Source organism: Eucalyptus grandis, chromosome 6 (assembly GCF_016545825.1).
Source record: "Eucalyptus grandis isolate ANBG69807.140 chromosome 6, ASM1654582v1, whole genome shotgun sequence".
Classification (NCBI taxonomy): domain Eukaryota; kingdom Viridiplantae; phylum Streptophyta; class Magnoliopsida; order Myrtales; family Myrtaceae; genus Eucalyptus; species Eucalyptus grandis.
The window spans coordinates 40965558-40983117 of record NC_052617.1 but is presented as its reverse complement, the minus strand read 5'-3'; the positions used below and the strand labels follow the sequence as shown (position 1 = coordinate 40983117).

Here is a 17560-nt window from a genome sequence, read left to right as displayed (position 1 = left end):
ATCACCAAATCCGACATTTTTGTACCTAATATGGACAATGGGTCTGAACAGGTATCGAGCAAGAGTCGCAGCCTTACCTTACCTTACCTGCGCGATGAACACGGGCTCCAAGTTCTTGTGGCAGAGCAGGAGGAGAATTGTCATTTTCCTTTGCAGGCCCAATTCAGAAGATTATAAATTCAGAGCACAACCCTTTTTCGGCCCTTTCCCAACAGGAGACCCTATCGAGGGTCAAATCTTGTACTCATCCCAAGCAACTCGGCTCGGGTTTCGAATTCAATCCCAGAGCCCAAGTCCGACTGATCATTGAGTTGCAGAAACGCTGATCTGAAACTCAGGGCGACTGAAAACCCGAATCTTCTTAAGACTCGAAGGCAAGTGACACATTGCCAACCGCACAACCCCGGAAAAGCCAACTTGTACTTTACCCGTGAGGTCCTATGCAAAACACGAGCAGCACTAACCTATACTCGTGGACGAAATGTTTGACGAAATGTTTAACGTAATATGGCTGACCGAGTTCTTGCTTTGGTATAAATTTGTCAGAATGAATTCCGAGCCATGTCCAAAATCCTGACCTTATATTGTTCTCTAGATGAGATGGTAATGCAAACAAGTCCGGAACCAACGCCAAGAGCCCAGGAAACCTAGTAGGGTTCGAGCGGGTCGGGAACCCGACAGAATTTCCGTCGGTAAGGTACTGGCAAAGAACCGAGAATATCGCGAATGTCAAAGCCACACGCCTGGTGATCAGGCGACGTTGATGCGCATCAAATGACTATGACTGCCCTTCTTGGCACCCTTCTTGGCTTGGGCTTACTAGGCATGAAGGAATTTTTCGGGGGTGGTCGACAGATGGTGGGGGCAGCTGAAGAATAAGGACATTTGGCGAAGCAACCCCCGGAATATGGATGTCCGGAGTAATATGCCATCCTAGAAGATCATGTGATTCTTGAAAGCTGAAAGTCACTGGTGTGGAATAATACAACGTATGGTCCATCTTCACATCCGAGCCCTTTATAACAACAAAAGGAGAACTCGCTAAGATCTCAAAAACCTACTCAGATTCATCAACTCTCTCTCTCTCTCTCTCTCTCTCTCTCTCTCTCTGTGTAAAGACCTCGTCCCCGAAGATATTGCAGGAAAATCTTTTAGCCTTGGAAAAATCTCTTCATTCTTTCCTTCTTCTTTTTTATCTAATTTTGGTGGGGGGAGCTATCTGGGTTTTGTCTCATTACCTCTCACGCAGTCTTATTTTCGTGGAGTAAAACAAAAGGTGACTTTTTTTGGCAAAAGAAGTCTCTCCTCCTCTTCTTCTTTATTATCTTCTCTGTTGCAACAATCATCTTAAAAAGCAGCTCGTCATCGTTCAGAGAGCTCTCTTCTCGCTGCCTTTCTTGTGTCCCTTTTGGGGTCACGAGATTCAAGGGGAAAATTGAGAGGAAGAAGAAGCGGAGACGGAGACCGATAGGAGAGGAGGGATAATGGCGGGGAACGAGTGGATCAATGGCTACTTGGAGGCGATTCTGGATGCCGGACGGTACAACGTGAAGAGAAGAGGCGACGGGAAGATTGGCGGTGGCGGTAAGGGTGGTGTTGTTGCTACTGAGTTTGATGGTAATGAGAGGGAGGGAAGCTTGTTTAGCCCCACCAGGTACTTTGTGGAAGAAGTTGTCAATAGCTTTGATGAGTCTGATCTTCACAAGACATGGATCAAGGTTATTACTCTCTCTCTCTCTCTCTCTCTCTCTCTCTAACAGCATACTGTACGCTATCAACTATCTCTCGTTAAATGACATTGCGATTAATCAAATAGTCAAGTAAGTGACTAATCTCAACCGTTGAACAACAATAATGTATGACACACCGTTATATCTTAAAATTTCCAACTGGGACTCTAGGCCATAGCGCAAAATGAAGTTTGAGCATTTTGAGTTTGTAAACTAATGGTAGGATTGCACATAATGTATTACAAAGTCAAAGTGACATGTCATACGCTAAATTGATTTATTTGAATAGATTGGCGGTATTTTTCAGAATCACTTTTCCAATTAAATTTTGTAAAAACAGGTTTTAATTCCTTTAAACTTATTATGAATTCATTTAACCAAAAAGACATTGCGAGTGGGATTTCAAGTTTGCCGTACTAAGTGAGAAATTCTTTCTTAGGGATTATCCCATCTAGTGGCTTCTCGACCAAGAATAATTAAATTTGTCTTGGCTTATAGTTGGACTACATTGTTTCTCTCTTGTATCTATGTAGAAATGAATGAAATGTCACTTTGACAAAAATAGCAATTTAAATGCAAATGTTTGCACACTCCCTTTTCATCGGATCATTAAGCTTAATTAATTCACATCATTATCGCTTTCACTTTTTAAAAAAGAAATAAGAATTGTACTCTATGGGGCTTTATCCTGTTAAATCTCTTTAAAAATGTTTAGGCATATTTAGGTGGGCAGCTAAATATTTATCTCTTTAATATATATGTTTGTGTGTGTTTGTGTGTGTGTGTACCTATTTATAGCTTAAACCCATTAGTGTGCATGTCAAGTACATGTTTATACATCCTTGTGCAAGACATATTCTCTTACAATCAGTTAATTCTTTTTCTTTTTCTTTTTCTTTTTGTTTCCTTCGATACGAATGATCGAGCCCTTTATGTTTATATTCGACAAATCTTGATCATACGTAGTAATGTTCTATACAACAAAACCATCACCAACTGTGGCCCTACCCTCCCTCACATGTATATAAAAAACCACTAGATTTGGCCTTACAAATAGCACATTATTGGTATCCTCGCCCGGATATTTTCCTTTAAGTAAACAAACGAACGAAAAAAAGAAGGCGAATCGAAGCCTAAAAATCTAATTGCACGGCATCAGTTGGAGGAGGAATAAAGGCTAAAGAGAATATATTCCACCATTGTCGCGACACCAACTCTTTCCTGGCCCAACCCTTGGTGTGACACTAGAATAATAATAAAACATAGTTTTAACGCCTTCGCCAAGTTGCGCTCGGGACAAAAGAACCTTTTGGATGGTGGCCAATCGCCACCAAATAAAATTGTGCAATAACCCGAAATATTAATCGCTTAAATTGATTTATCATTATATGCATCTATTTCAATTATTTAAGTGCGTTCAATATACCTCCACAAAATTTACCAAACAAATTCCATTAAAGTACCATAGTAATATCCCTACTATTGCACCTGTACTTAACGAGTTTGCGGATGCAACCAACCCCCATTTGCAATTGATTGTGAGGGAGGAAGAAAATGGTTTATTTATGTTATAGCTTGATCCAACCTTTTGAGTCCGGGAAAGAAAAAATTATTTCTACGGACGGTATTGGGATTTTAATGTGTAATAATCCCGATATTATTTCTGAAAGAACGATGGATTTCCTAACTTTAATTGTACATATATGCCAATGCCAGTGCTTGCCAGACATGTATATGCGCTAGAGTTGGATAAATCCAAGACTTTCCCCCCTAATTTCATATTGGTTTAGTGAGTGATGCGGCTAGCAGAATCGATGGCAGTGCATGAATTGTATGGAAACTCGTGCTCTCGAGCGGGGCGATCTAGTATATTTAATTTATGCGATATTTACTGAAATCAAAAGAGAAGGGGGAGGACTTGGAAAAGGAGGTCTTTCTGCTTCTTTTGCTGTCGTTGTGGTGGTTGATGATGAAGATGTTGACGGTGAAAGTGTTGAATGGCGGGGGGCAGGTGATAGCAACAAGGAATACTCGTGAGCGCAATAACAGGCTCGAGAATATGTGCTGGCGGATTTGGCATCTCGCCCGCAAAAAGAAGCAGGTATGCTCTGCCCTTTAATCGCACTGCACCGCACCACTTGATATGCTTTTTGCTTTTCTTTATTTGATTTTATTTGATCCATGTACGTTTAGAACTGAATTGATAATTTTCTCGATAAAATAGAATAGTTATGATAAAAAAAAAAAAATAAGTATTTTCATCCTCATAGCATCAAATTCTACCATAATATTTCGATTTAATTTTTTGTTGTCCCTCTATTTCATTTCCGTTGGTAAATTAGATAAGAAGTGAATGTTCAAAAAATAATGGGATAAGTATACTAAAAGTCCTAAAAATTTTCATGAAAAAGCAATTGAGTCATGCAATATTCAAAAAAGTATAATTAAATCCTAAAACTTGTCACAAAAGTGTAATCGAGTTTTAAAACTTTTAAAAAATATAATTAAGTCGTAAAACTTGTCACGAAAATGCAATCAAGTCCTAAAAGTTTCGAAAAGTGCATTAAGTCTTAAAATTTATCACAAAAATTCAATAAAGTCCTAAAATTCTCAAAAAAAAAAATGTATTAACAAAAAGACTTGATTTGATCCATTTAACAAGTTTTTGCATTTGATTGCACATTTTGAAAGTTTTAGGACTCGATTGTACTTTCATGATAAGTTTTAGGACTTAATTATAATTTTTAAAGTTTTAGGACTCAACTGCATTTTAGTGACAAGTTTTAAAACTTTTAATGCACTTATCTCTATTGTCAATGGTGGTCATTCTTCAAAGTACATTGTTTGCAAAAGCTGAGTAGAGAGAGTTGAACCTAATGCTTACAGATAGCATGGGATGATGCGCAAAGGCTAGCGAAACGGCGGCTCGAGCGCGAGCAAGGCCGTAGCGAAGCGGCAGATGATCTCTCTGAGCTTTCAGAAGGAGAGAAGGAGAAAGGCGACGGCAGCCACAGTCCCGAGCCCGCAAAAGACAAGATTGCCAGGATCAACTCCGACTTGCAAGCATGGTCAGACGATGAAAAGCCGCGGCAACTCTACATTGTCTTGATAAGGTACCTGATGTTTTTACTAAGATTGTTTATTTGCCATGTGAATGACAACTTGGTGAATCAGCCAAGGTCAGCGAGTGCACTTTCTCATGCATGCCTAATGTGCAAATACATGTATGATGGTTGCGCGTTCAAACTTACGAAATCAAACTACAAATTTCTGGAAGTGCCTAAGAAAGCAGTTATCATAATGTGAAGCGAAAGATATAATCTGATAACCTTGATCATGACATGTCGGCCTTTTGAAACGTATAATGCTTATCTTGTATGTAGTATGCACGGGCTGGTGCGTGGAGAAAATATGGAACTCGGCCGGGACTCCGACACTGGCGGTCAGGTAGAGATATAGTTATATAAGAAATTCCCATAAGGATCAGCTTAATTGCTTCTGCTTCAATCATGGACAATGGATTGAGACTAATCAAGATGGAGTGCTATGGACATTTTAACGTATAACATGTCCTAGGCTATCCTTGGTAACTAGCTTTGGTGCTATTTTCAGGTGAAGTATGTCGTTGAACTTGCTCGAGCTCTGGCGAGCACCAAAGGAGTGTACCGTGTCGATCTGTTGACCCGGCAAATCACCTCACACGAGGTGGACTCGAGCTATGGTGAGCCCATCGAAATGCTGTCTTGTCCCGCTGATGCTGGTGACGGCTGCGGTGCCTATATTATTCGCATGCCTTGCGGGCCTAGTAACGAGTAATCACATTATCCCTCACCCAGTTTATTTTGCCATATCCAAGCACATAAGCATTAATTTTTTTAGCCATGGAAGGTTTATGGCATTGATTGAAACATGTTCAGGTACATTCCAAAGGAGTCACTTTGGCCTCATGTACCCGAATTTGTCGATGGAGCACTGAACCACATTGTCAACATGGCGAGAGTCCTCGGTGAACAGATTGATGGTAAGCCGGTTTGGCCTTACGTGATACATGGCCATTATGCCGATGCAGCGGAGGCGGCAGCACTCCTGTCCGGTGTCCTGAACGTGCCGATGGTCCTAACGGGGCACTCACTCGGGAGGAACAAGTTTGAGCAATTGCTCAAACAAGGAAGGCTTTCTAGGGAGGACATTAACACGACCTACAAAATTATGAGAAGGATTGAGGCGGAGGAGCTGGGTTTGGATGCCGCCGAGATGGTGGTTACGAGCACAAGGCAAGAGATCGAAGAGCAATGGGGCTTGTACGACGGGTTCGATCTCAAGTTGGAGAGGAAGCTTCGGGTTAGGCGACGGCGTGGGGTGAGTTGCTACGGACGGTACATGCCGAGGATGGTGGTAAGAATTCAAAATTCCGTTTCTTAGTCACAACTATCTAACCTTCGAAAGATCTGTTACTGTTTTTCTTTTTAATTTCTTCAATGACGTCATATCTTTCTTGGTTACATGGAAATTGCCCCTAGGGTGCCACAAGCTGTGACAAGTTTTTCGATCTGCAAGTCTCTTAAACGTAAAAACACTGATCATCATGTCTGCATAGGTCATACCTCCGGGAATGGACTTCAGCAATGTGAAAGTAGAAGATTCAACTGAAAGCGAGAGCGACCTCAAATCCTTGATTAGTTCAGACAAGACTCCTAACAAGAGACATTTACCGCGCATATGGTCTGAGGTCGAACTTCATGATATACTAATGAATCCTTTTCTATTTCCTAGTGCGATTTTACTTGAGTTCCGCATGATGGATGTACTTTCAAATTTCATGCATGAAAGAAAGAGGATGTAAAGCCATTCCTTCACAAACAAAAAGTATAACAAATCTGTCTTCTTTATGTTATTTCATTTATATTGGTTTAACTTGCTTTTTGCCAAACAGGTGATGAGATTTTTCTCGAATCCTCATAAGCCGATGATACTGGCATTGTCCCGTCCTGACCCCAAGAAAAATGTCACAACCTTGCTGAAGGCTTTCGGGGAGTGCCAACACCTTCGAGAACTAGCCAACCTGGTAAAACTTGCATCTGATATGCTCGTACAAACCTGCTGCTCTTTGACATTAAGCTAAAGTAGTTGCTGTTATATTTGATTTGTTATTGCAGACATTAATTCTTGGCAACAGAGATGACATTGAGGAGATGCCAGAAGGTAGCTCCGTCGTGCTCACGAATGTACTCAAGCTCATCGACAAGTATAATTTGTATGGTCAGGTGGCGTACCCAAAGCACCACAAGCAAAGTGATGTCCCTGAAATTTATAGGCTGGCTGCTAAAACAAAGGTAAGTTACTCCTTCACTAAGCCGACACTAGGATGTCGTCATCCAAATAAATCCAGTCATGCATAGTTAGAGAAAACTCTTATATTAACCACGTTAAAGTGATTATCGAGGTTCAATTCATAACACTTCGGTTAATGGAACATGTGGCCCAATAAAGAAGATAAAACCAAGTAATCAGGACAGTATGAGCTCATGTGGATACTGATGGCAATGGCACAGCCATATACTCCCATCATATTTTTTTCTCCTTTTGTCATCTTTGAAGTCAAATAAATTATGTTCATCGGCAGCAAAATACTGAGTTAAAGTTATCTGTTTATGATTTTGGTCAAGGGAGTTTTCATCAATCCAGCACTCGTGGAGCCATTTGGTCTCACGCTAATTGAGGTACATGCGTCAGTTTCCCTTTGTGAATATTCCATGGTATAAATAGCAAGGAGCATTTTGTTCTCTGTGACCTGAAAAATAAGTGCATTGTCACAGCATGAAGTAATTCTTTCAGCCTGAAAACATCAATCAAGTCATTTTTCCGCTCTTGTCATACACTGCAGGCAGCTGCGTATGGATTGCCAATCGTAGCCACCAGGAATGGAGGGCCTGTAGACATCTTGAAGGTAGAAAGAACAACCCTAAGTCTTACTTTGTACCGCTTTGGGATTAAGCTTATTGCTCTTGATAATTATTTTGCACCTGACAATAGTTCAGCAGCAATTTTGCTTGATTCCCTGGAGGTCAATTTTCAATCAAATCTGTCTAGTATTATATACCATCAAAAAGAATAATAATTAGGCTTTCTGATATACTCAACTTGAAGCGCATTCACTGCCACTTTGTCCTAGACCACACCAGAAGTTGTCATAGCACATTTGTCTTAAACCACGTCACCCTGTTGAGCACTCCAGCTTGAGTTAAGCTACAACTAATTCTCTCTTCATTTTAAATAGCCATATGCTTTTTTTTTCTTATGTACTAAACATTTTCACTCGTATCAGAATTTTTGGCCCGGGGGGGGACAATTTTATTCCTGATGAAGCAATTACCACCTCATTTTCTAATGAACAAGTCTGCAGGCACTAAACAACGGCCTCCTCATTGACCCTCATGATCAGAAAGCCATAGCAGATGCTCTTCTGAAGCTCGTGGCGGACAAAAGCCTATGGGCAGAATGCCGGAAAAATGGATTAAAGAACATACATTGTTTCTCATGGACTGAGCATTGTCATAACTATCTCTCCCAAGTTGATCACTGCCGGAATCGCCATCCCACTTCCCGTTTCCAGATTATGCCGATCCCAGAAGAACCATTGAGTGAGTCACTCAGAGACGTCGAGGACCTATCTTTGAAGTTTTCCATAGATGGCGAACTCAAGGCAAATGGAGAGCTTGATCTTGCAACCCGACAGAAGGAACTCATTGAAGCTCTCACAAGAAAAGTTCACCCAAATGGCGGTTCTCCTTCCATTAGTCTATCAAGTAGAAGACAGAAAATATTTGTGATAGCCCTCGACCCCTATGACAGCGGTGGCCTGTTCACCAATATCTTTAGAGTGACAATCAAGAATATTATGAAGGTCGCACGAGGGTACTCAGGTTTGAACAGAGTGGGTTTCGTGCTTCTCACCGGTGCAACCTTACAAGAGACATTGAATGCTTTTAAAGGCAGTGATATAAATGTAGAAGAATTCGAGGCGTTATCCTGCAACAGTGGAAGCTCAATATACTATCCAGGGAGAGATTTCATAGCCGATGTGGACTACGAGGGCCATTTGGAGTACAGGTGGCCTGGAGACAATGTTCGCTCAATGGTCTTGAGGCTTGCCAAGGCGGAGGATGGCATGGAGGATGATATTGAAGAGCTTAAAGCCGGATGCAACTCGAGATGCTTTGCTTTCAGCATTAAACCAGGAGGAAAGGTGAGATATTTAGGTCTTAAGTAAAATCAAGATGCCTGAACTGACATTCTCCTGATGTTTTATACTGTCAATGTTAGGTTCGAAGGATTGATGACCTTAGGCAAGCGCTCAGAATGCGAGGTTTTCGTTGCCACATCGTCTATTCATGTGCAGGAACGAGGTTGAGCGTGATGCCTCTGTTTGCATCAAGAATTCAAGCACTGAGGTTGGTCTTAGATGCTAATCAAGCAACTACTACACCTAAGACACAAAACCTGCATTATACACACGCAACAATGGAGTGTTTTTTTCTTGTTTTCATGTTCAATTGAATGTTAGTTTGGAGATTTGAATGACAAACTTATGGCTTTTTCTTTGTCATGTCGTCTTGATTTGGCCAAGCAGGTATCTTTCAATCAGGTGGGGAATCGATTTTGCGGACTCGGTCGTGTTTGTGGGAGATAAAGGAGACACGGACTATGAGCAACTGTTAGGCGGCCTTCACAAAACTATCATACTGAATGGTACAGTGGAATGTGGCAGCGAGAAACTTCTTCGAAGTGAAGAGAACTTCAAGAGGGTCGATGTCGTCGCTCTCAATAGCCCCAGGATTCGGATTGTAGAAGACGGCTCTGAAGAGGACATTTCGAGGGCTTTGGAAAGCTTGCGGATGAAGTAATCCAAAGTGCCATTGGGGTTCTTCAGTTAATCTTCAGAAACTCTGAAATGCCTAAGTGAATATGGCATACCGGTTACAATGAAAAAGAAAAGCAAGGATATGTAATTATGTGACCTGACAAACAGCATGTCTCGTCATCTACTTGTCTAAAATTCCTACAGCATGTACTGTCAAATTATTCAGTAAAATTCTCTCCCGTATGCTGTATCTAGTTTTCTCTGCTATACATACAGCTTCTCCAAGCATCTATCATCTATGACTTGTAATATGCCACACATAAAGTGAATACATTGTCTGCATTGGACACCAATTTCAATGTGTTTTGAAGTACTAATATTATTACGCTTTCTGATTTACGTTAACCTACTTAAATCTTTAAATTATATGAATCTCATATGAGTCTCACATGACCTAACGGCTCATGTGAAATGAACTAATAAAAGTTGGAAGTGCATAATAAGTTTCCATACTTGAGAGAAGGATTGGAGAACATTGACCATCCTCCTATCGAGAGAATGTAACTTATATATACAATTGTTCCTAAATAAATCCAATAGAAATAATCGTCGACGTAACAAAATGGCTGACATTGTTCGGAGAGGGTTTTTAGCCTAACCAAAACGACCGCGTATTGTAGCAAGCAAACTGATGCCTGGCCGAGTCATAAGCTATCCCCAACCTGTGAAATATGGCCCTGAAGTTTCGTCAACTATCCAATACCGCCTTGCAACTTTTCTTATCTTCTCAATCGAGTCCCTAGACGATATTTTAATTTTCCAGCTCGGCCTTCCCCCTGCTTTGCTCCTGGAGCTTCGCCGGTTAGCCGCTCTGCGAGAGAAGATGAAGATTGCAATGGCGATTCGATCGCTGCGAAAACCTCTGCTTCATCGCACCGCACATCTCGGGAATCCGCCTCCCCTCCCTTCATTCCCAAAACTCTCCAAATTCGCGGTCTCCGTCGCCGCCAGACCTCGCCCGATCGTCGCGTCGAGCGCAGCCCTGGAATGGCGAACCGGCGAGCGAACATGTCGCCGGGGCGGCTTCTGCTCCGGCAGCTCCGGGCATAGCAAGGCGCCGGGCTCTTGCTTCTACAGCAACGGGGGTGCCGCTTCCTCGAGTTACAGTGGCGGCAGTGGCAGCAGTTACTTGGAGTTGACCGACGAAGAGCTGATGAGGCAGTGCGAGATGAGCACGTTCAAGTCGTCGGGCCCCGGCGGCCAGCACCGCAATAAGCGCGAATCGGCGGTCCGCCTCAAGCACATCCCCACTGGTATCATTGCGCAAGTGAGCTCGGTTCGATTTCACTTTTTGGTCGTCCTGGAATTAGCACGAGTTGCTGATTTTTATGCTCTTTTTGGTTTGGATGATTCACTGATTGATGGGTAGCAGTAATTATCTTATTGATGTGAAGATAAAGGCGGTTTTTTTTTTTTTTTTTTCCTTGTTGCATTGTCTGGGATACTATGGAGAGTGTATTTTGGCAGGCTGTTGAGGACCGATCGCAGCACAAGAATCGAGCGTCAGCTTTACTCCGCCTCCGCACTCTCTTGGCTCTTAAAGGTGGCCTTTTTCGCTCTCTCCCTTTGTTTTTGTCAGTAGTTCATTGTATTAGAGGACTTATGTAATCGACCCAAATTACTAGAACAAGAGGCGGATGCGGCTGCTGCAACTTCTGCTGCTTTGTGAAGAGACTGCATTTGCAAATTTCTCTTGATCAACATTTGAGGCTGAATACCATTTTTGCAATAATCTAAGAAGCCCCCAGTTATGGTTAGAGTTGTAGCTCTGCATAGCTGCAGACTTCCAAGAGATTCAAAGATCTTGCCAGGGTAGTCATTAGTAGAGTACAAGTCCTTAGATGTAGAAATATCTTGTCCCCTAGTCAAGTGATCATCATCCTAAAGTGCATTATAAATACATGGTTATATTGAAACACAGTCTGCAGTTATTATACCCGTCTCTTTCGTGATTTATGCCTTTTTTTGACAATAATATAGTAACTATAATCTCTAGTGTCCTCATTTTCATTGAATTGGATGGTTATCTTATATGTGTTATTTTGGTCTTCAATGAGAGATGGCATTCTTTTGATCTAGTGAGGAATGCTGTTGATCTTGAGGCATACTCACCTCCCAAAGAGCTCCTTCAAATACTTCCCCTGAAGTCGACTGTTAGAGGATCTGATTGTGGACCCCAAATTGGACCGAACAATCCAAAGTTTATGCTGGTATGCAGTTGAGCAACCTTTAAATTTGTCTTCAATATACATTTGAAGGGTCCATTATATAAAATACTTTTGTTATGATAAGGTACTTGAAAGCCACTGTTCTGCAGCAAACTTAAACTTTCACATCAAAGTCGCTCTCTCTAGGAGAAAGTTACTGAGCTAGGAGCTTAGGAAAAATGTGCTGTCAATTGAAGTTATGTAACTACTATGGTTCATTGATGGTTTAGCTGCTGCCGAAGCTACTCTTAAGAATAAAAATATGAGATAATGACATAAACGGTCTTTGAACTTTCACCCAATGTGCAATGTGGTCCCTAAACTTTTAATTTGTTCAAAATGGTCTCTAGATTTCTGGTAATATTCAAATTAGTTCATGGACCATATGAAAATGTTTAATGTTATCCTTTTATTAATTCAAGTTCAGCAATAATATTGAACTTTTTCTTATAGTCCGGAGACTAGATTTAACATGTATCAAAGTTCAGAGACCTAATTGAACAAATTGAAATTTCATGGACAACACTGCATGTTAGGCTAAAGTTCATGGAGCACATTGCACATTGGGCCAAAGTTCAAGGACCATTTGTGTCATTTTTCCTAAAATTATGGAGCGTGAACTGTGAAGAGTAGCTACGTTCATCAATAATCACCATGGCTAAAGAATGTTTGTTTTGTCATATTAAGCATTTGTGATATCAAAATCTGGAAGAACTTTTCCAAGAGGTTTTAAGACTAAAGTAATGATGGTGACAGATTTCATGTCAACACTTTAGTCGTCTGTTTGGAGCTTGAACCATTTCTGCTATGGCAGTATTTATTATTTTATTGAATTAATGAGAATGCATTTGTCATATTGAATGCTACCTATCATTTCACAGGGAGTGCAAGCCTTGCTGGATCTACTATCTGCCCTTGAAGGTTCTGTTTCCGAAGTAGCAAAATTACTAGGGTATAATTCTCCATTGGATAATATTAAAATCCAAAAAAGTGTTTCTTGTCAAATGAGCTTATTGTTTGTTAAATTGTTAATTATTTGTATTTACAAGAGTGGGCATGCATTAATTGAATTTGCAATGATCTTAAAAATACCAAATCTATGATGCTACCTCAATTTTTGAGTAATATTCATTTCCTATTGCAGTCTAAGCACAGGAGCATTATCACGATTGATCCTTTCAGATGACTCTCTTAGGCTGGCAGTGAATGAGTTAAGGGCATCTAAGGTAATTTTTTTATGAACTACAGGACTACTTGGGTTTTAACTTGGAGAAACTGGCGTGTATTATGTTTACAAATATGGTCGAACTGCCTCGGTAATTGATGTTTCAACTGATGAAAATCATTTATTAATTATACATTTATCCATAATGCATCTTAGGGAACTGTTGCAGTGATACTAATGCATTCTGATGATTTGATACTTAAAACAATGCTCATCTTAGGCTTACTTTGTTTTAGTTTTGCTTTGAAAGATATTCATTTATTACTTTTGAGAACCTGCTTTAGAGAGCAGTATTGACCTAATGAGGCTTGATGTGAAAATGCTGAACAAGAGGCTTCGAGAAAACTAGTGTTTTCTGAATTATATGAAGGCAGTCAGCAAACAGCAAATCCATGGTTTTTTGAAGAAACAACTTTTGTTACTGGAAAGTGTTGTTACTGAAAAGCAATTTGAATGACAGGCTATATTCTCCTTAAGACAAATGACGGTTTGGATTTTCAAAGTGTGTGGCTGTTCTTACTGATGTTGCTTTTTCACTTCTCTGATTTGAATATGGGAAACTGGTCTAAGCTGCTTGTTTATTATTATCATTGCAGTATCTGCCGAGTGCTTGACAATGGGTTTTTTCTTTTTTTCAATTTAGTGTTCTTTATGACAATGTTGTCAGCTTTCATGTCATGTTCTTTTTTAGGATAATAAATTGTTTATCCAGTCTTTACCTTACCAAGATGTCACTAGGCAGAAGTAGTGAACATCAGTACAAAGTTATGCCCATTTCTGATTATAAATAGTAACAAGTTTGATCATTCAAACTATGTTTTCTAAGGTCATTACATTTGGTTCTAAAAAAATAGGGAACACAGCATTTATTTCTGTGTCTTTTCATCTTTTTTAGCAAGTTATTTTATACAGACTTCTCTGGGTCCTCTGCAGGGAATGAAGCCTCTCAAGTGAGACTATCAAAGCTATCCATACCAGATATTCCGAATGGTTGTGATGAGAAGTGCCTTTCTCGTCTCATGCAGAAGCCTTCAGCATCGATAGCATGACTTGTGCAATTAGCAAGCTAAGCTGCCTATCCCGCATGCATCATACACCTTTATACATTGTAAATACCTTGAAGGATCCTTTTCATCTGTTATTGTTTTTATTGCTTGCTGCTCTTTGCTCCTCTGAAACAGCCTGACGTAGTTCTTATACTACTGATGCAGGATCCAGGCAAACATTTTTCAGGGATAGTCTTGGTTTTTACCTGCTGAAGTTCATGTAAAGTTTACTGGCCAGGTTGACTCTGAGTCTGACCAAGTGTTGATTTTTGTATCTTTTTAACTTACCAGATCAGTTTGTGCTCATGTTTACAAATTTCTGCTAGATGACATGGGGACAATTTTTCGCCGGATGTCCTGACCTGCTGATATTGAGCATAAAAATGACTCGTGTATTTGTGAATATTTATTAGAGTAACATCAGAGAGATTAATAGTCAGTTTGCAATATGTTATTATAGGAGCTATTGCAGTTACTCTGGACAGCACACTCTCATTGAGATTTACTTGAGAATTTTACCTTGCCTTCTTGGAATTGGCCTTTTCTGTCTAACTTCAAAAGAGATTTCATCCCTGGACTTGCACCTTTATACTATAAATGCTTCTAGATTTGATTGGTGGAAATGCAACCTAAATACCATAGCATGAATGCAAATCAAAATCCATGGCAGTAGTCCAACTTGGCATGTTCTGTCATTAAATCATTCATTTGATGAAAACTTTTACTCAATACGTCCCTTGACAGCAAATGCGGAAAACCACTGGGAAATTTTCTAAATGGGTTACTATTGCAGAAATGAACTCTTCTAGATAATAGACTTTGCATGAGAGCTACATCTGCTTCAGCTAGTAATGACTTTGAGTCAGCTATTAGCCTATTACTAGGGAGTGAGGGTTGCCTGCAAGTTGAAGCATAAATTATCTGTTTTGTGAGAAAGCGAAGTCATAGGATCTATGCATATTCTTTTACTTTTAATCCGAGGGGTTGGAGCTGTTTGAAGCACCAGAAGAAGCTATTTAATAAGGTCTTGGCCTTGGTAATTGCTACATCAATGTACTACTGTTCACTGCGCATCTATGGAATGATTTCTGCTGAATGACTTGCTTTACAAAAAGCATGATTATGATGGTTTAGCTGATTAGCCAATCACCTTTCCTCAAGGTTTTTACTGGGCCAGGTCTTTGTGGCTTCATTTATTCCTGTAGGTGCCTGGATATCAGAGGTTATATATTCTCCTACTCGTTGGATGCACAGTGAATTAACTTCTGCAAAACTACTAACAGAATTTTACTTGGACAAGCATACAGTACTTGCAATGCAGTTACGTGTATAGAACGAACTCATCTTCCTTGCAGTTATATCGACCTAGTCCAATTAGCTTGGGATCCTTCTTTAGGGTTTTTAGGCCAAAAAATGGTTTTTAAGCCCCCGTCAATTCCTTCTGTCTCTTTGTACTTGGCTATGTGAGTGTAGACTTTCATATTATTATTGACTCTCTTTTTAGAGGAAGCATATGAAGCAGGGATTAAATTGACACAAGGAATAATGCAAGTTGGAGTGAGGGAGAATCTAATCAAAGTGCAAGTGTTTGGCCACATATCTGAGGCTCTATTCATACATGCTAGAATACAAGCATTGACAAAGATTGTGATGACAAGACGCTGATGAATACCTGGAGGATGGAGCTTTTTCGAAGTCAAAGCCAACATAAACTGTGATGCTGCGAATTGGAAGAGAGAGTGGTGCAAAAGAATCCTATTCCATGAGAATGAGGTTCTCTCCACCACTATGACAACACTTTGGTTCCGTTGACTCTTTACAGTGGAAAACTATGCATTCATATCCAAAACCCTTAGCCTGTGATGTCCTTCTAAAGCATTCACTTTTTCTATTCCTTCTTCAGAAGACTTTTAACATATGCTTCTGGCTTTTCATTTAAATTCTTCTAAATCCGGGTGCCTCTTTATATGTCTTCTACTTTTCAAGGAGAACGCTGCACGTTTTAAAATATGGATTTGATTCCGCGGCTTCTTAAATTTCAAGTCGCCTTCTCCACTCTCCCATTGTTATATATGCGAACTTCTTGCTTGGTTGTTTTGCACACACTTCCTCCTTCCACCTTCAAGCTGCAAAACAACGAGAGAAGACGGAAGAATGGCAGCCGCTGCGCATGCCAAGCTGAGACTAGCTATTGGTTTTGTCAAAGACCATGCTTCAGTTGGCAAAGCCATACTAAACAAGAGAAGTGGGTTGTCCGAGATTGAAATCGCTATAATTCGTGCAACTGGTCATGATAATAGTCCAGTAGATGACAAGTACATGCACGAGATCCTCTTTCTTGTCTCGAACTTGCCGGATTCAATCTTGTTTCTTGCCGAACGGATTTCTCGACGCCTCAATACGACGAGAGACCACCATGTAGCACTCAAGGCACTCTTGTTGACCCACCGCCTCCTTCGCGGAGGCAACCATGGCTTTGAGTGTCAGCTGCGTAGTGCGCACTTTTCAGGCCATCTCCAGATGAGCCCTGGCCAGTGGTTCACAAGAAGCTCCGATCCCCTGGTTTGCTTTCTTCACAAGTATGCGGCTTATCTTAATGAAAGAATGGGGTGGATCATAAACCCCGGTGGGAAGCTCGAACCTGTTACGGCTCCAGGATGTGATTTCGGGTGTTACAGAGAAAGATCACTGGAATTAGTATTTCACAGATTACCAAAGTGTCAATTATTTATTGACAAGGTCCTGGAATGTTCACCTTATGATGACTTGCCCTCAGATAGGCTGGCTCAAGCAGCTATGTGCAACACTTTGAAAGAGAGTTTTCTAGTTTATACGGCGTTCTGTGAAGGCGTGGCAGCTCTTGTGAACATGTTCTTCGACTTGACCCTACCAGCAAGAGTCATAGCTTGTGACATACTCAAAAAGGCATCTCAGCAGAGTTTAAAGCTTCAAGAACTGTACGGGAAATGCAAACGGTCGATAAGAATCAGGAACTTGGAGTACCCCTCAGTCGAAGTCATGACCCTGGATCACGTTAAGGCATTGGAGGAATGCTTAAGCAATATCCCCACCGGAGTCTGCAATTCTCTTAAGAGCACGTCGATTTCCAAACATCTGCATTCAGGTATGGATAAATTAGACGAGGTAAGGGTGAAGATGGAGTGGAAAGAAAGAGAGGATGCCAGGCTAAAAACGGGTCTTAGTTATTCATCTGCTTCCTTTGTTTCCTGGACGATGGAGACAAAAATAAGCAATGTATGGGTAGTATTTGAGGATGAGGATGCTATGGACTCATCTTGAGATTAATGAGATCAATATTTGTCGTTGATGTACTGCAAATTTGCACTCGCAAGTGGTTATAGTCAAGCCCATTGACGTTTTAATCTGAATCACTTTAGACAAATAACACAGATCCAGTGAAAATTATCTGA

The 17560-nt window shown here is 40.7% G+C and overlaps 3 protein-coding genes across 4 annotated transcripts; all 3 read left to right on the top strand.

Annotated features, from left to right (window-relative positions):
* Positions 1-1066: 1066 nt before the first annotated feature.
* Positions 1067-9841, top strand: LOC104449786 (probable sucrose-phosphate synthase 4). 2 transcript variants are annotated; one of them, XM_010064050.3, is made up of 15 exons: positions 1067-1276; positions 1374-1718; positions 3742-3831; positions 4617-4843; positions 5114-5177; positions 5343-5542; positions 5648-6125; positions 6328-6459; positions 6664-6795; positions 6887-7063; positions 7397-7450; positions 7615-7677; positions 8134-8976; positions 9054-9181; positions 9361-9841. In XM_010064050.3, the coding sequence occupies exons 2-15, from the start codon at positions 1485-1487 to the stop codon at positions 9632-9634; spliced, it is 3096 nt and encodes a 1031-aa protein (XP_010062352.1). In that variant the 5' UTR covers positions 1067-1276; positions 1374-1484; the 3' UTR covers positions 9635-9841. The 2 variants fall into 2 exon arrangements, with proteins under 2 accessions (XP_010062352.1, XP_039170904.1); XM_039314970.1 differs by having other exon boundaries at positions 1359-1718.
* Positions 9842-10391: 550 nt separating this feature from the next.
* Positions 10392-14604, top strand: LOC104449785 (peptide chain release factor 1). Its single transcript, XM_010064047.3, has 7 exons — positions 10392-10918; positions 11119-11194; positions 11731-11861; positions 12740-12810; positions 13003-13084; positions 14017-14191; positions 14295-14604. Exons 1-6 carry the CDS (start codon positions 10475-10477, stop codon positions 14035-14037), a joined length of 825 nt encoding a protein of 274 aa, XP_010062349.1. The 5' UTR covers positions 10392-10474; the 3' UTR covers positions 14038-14191; positions 14295-14604.
* Positions 14605-14764: 160 nt separating this feature from the next.
* Positions 14765-17560, top strand: LOC104449784 (putative clathrin assembly protein At1g33340). Its single transcript, XM_010064044.3, has one exon. The coding sequence runs from the start codon at positions 16284-16286 to the stop codon at positions 17427-17429; it is 1146 nt and encodes a 381-aa protein (XP_010062346.1). The 5' UTR covers positions 14765-16283; the 3' UTR covers positions 17430-17560.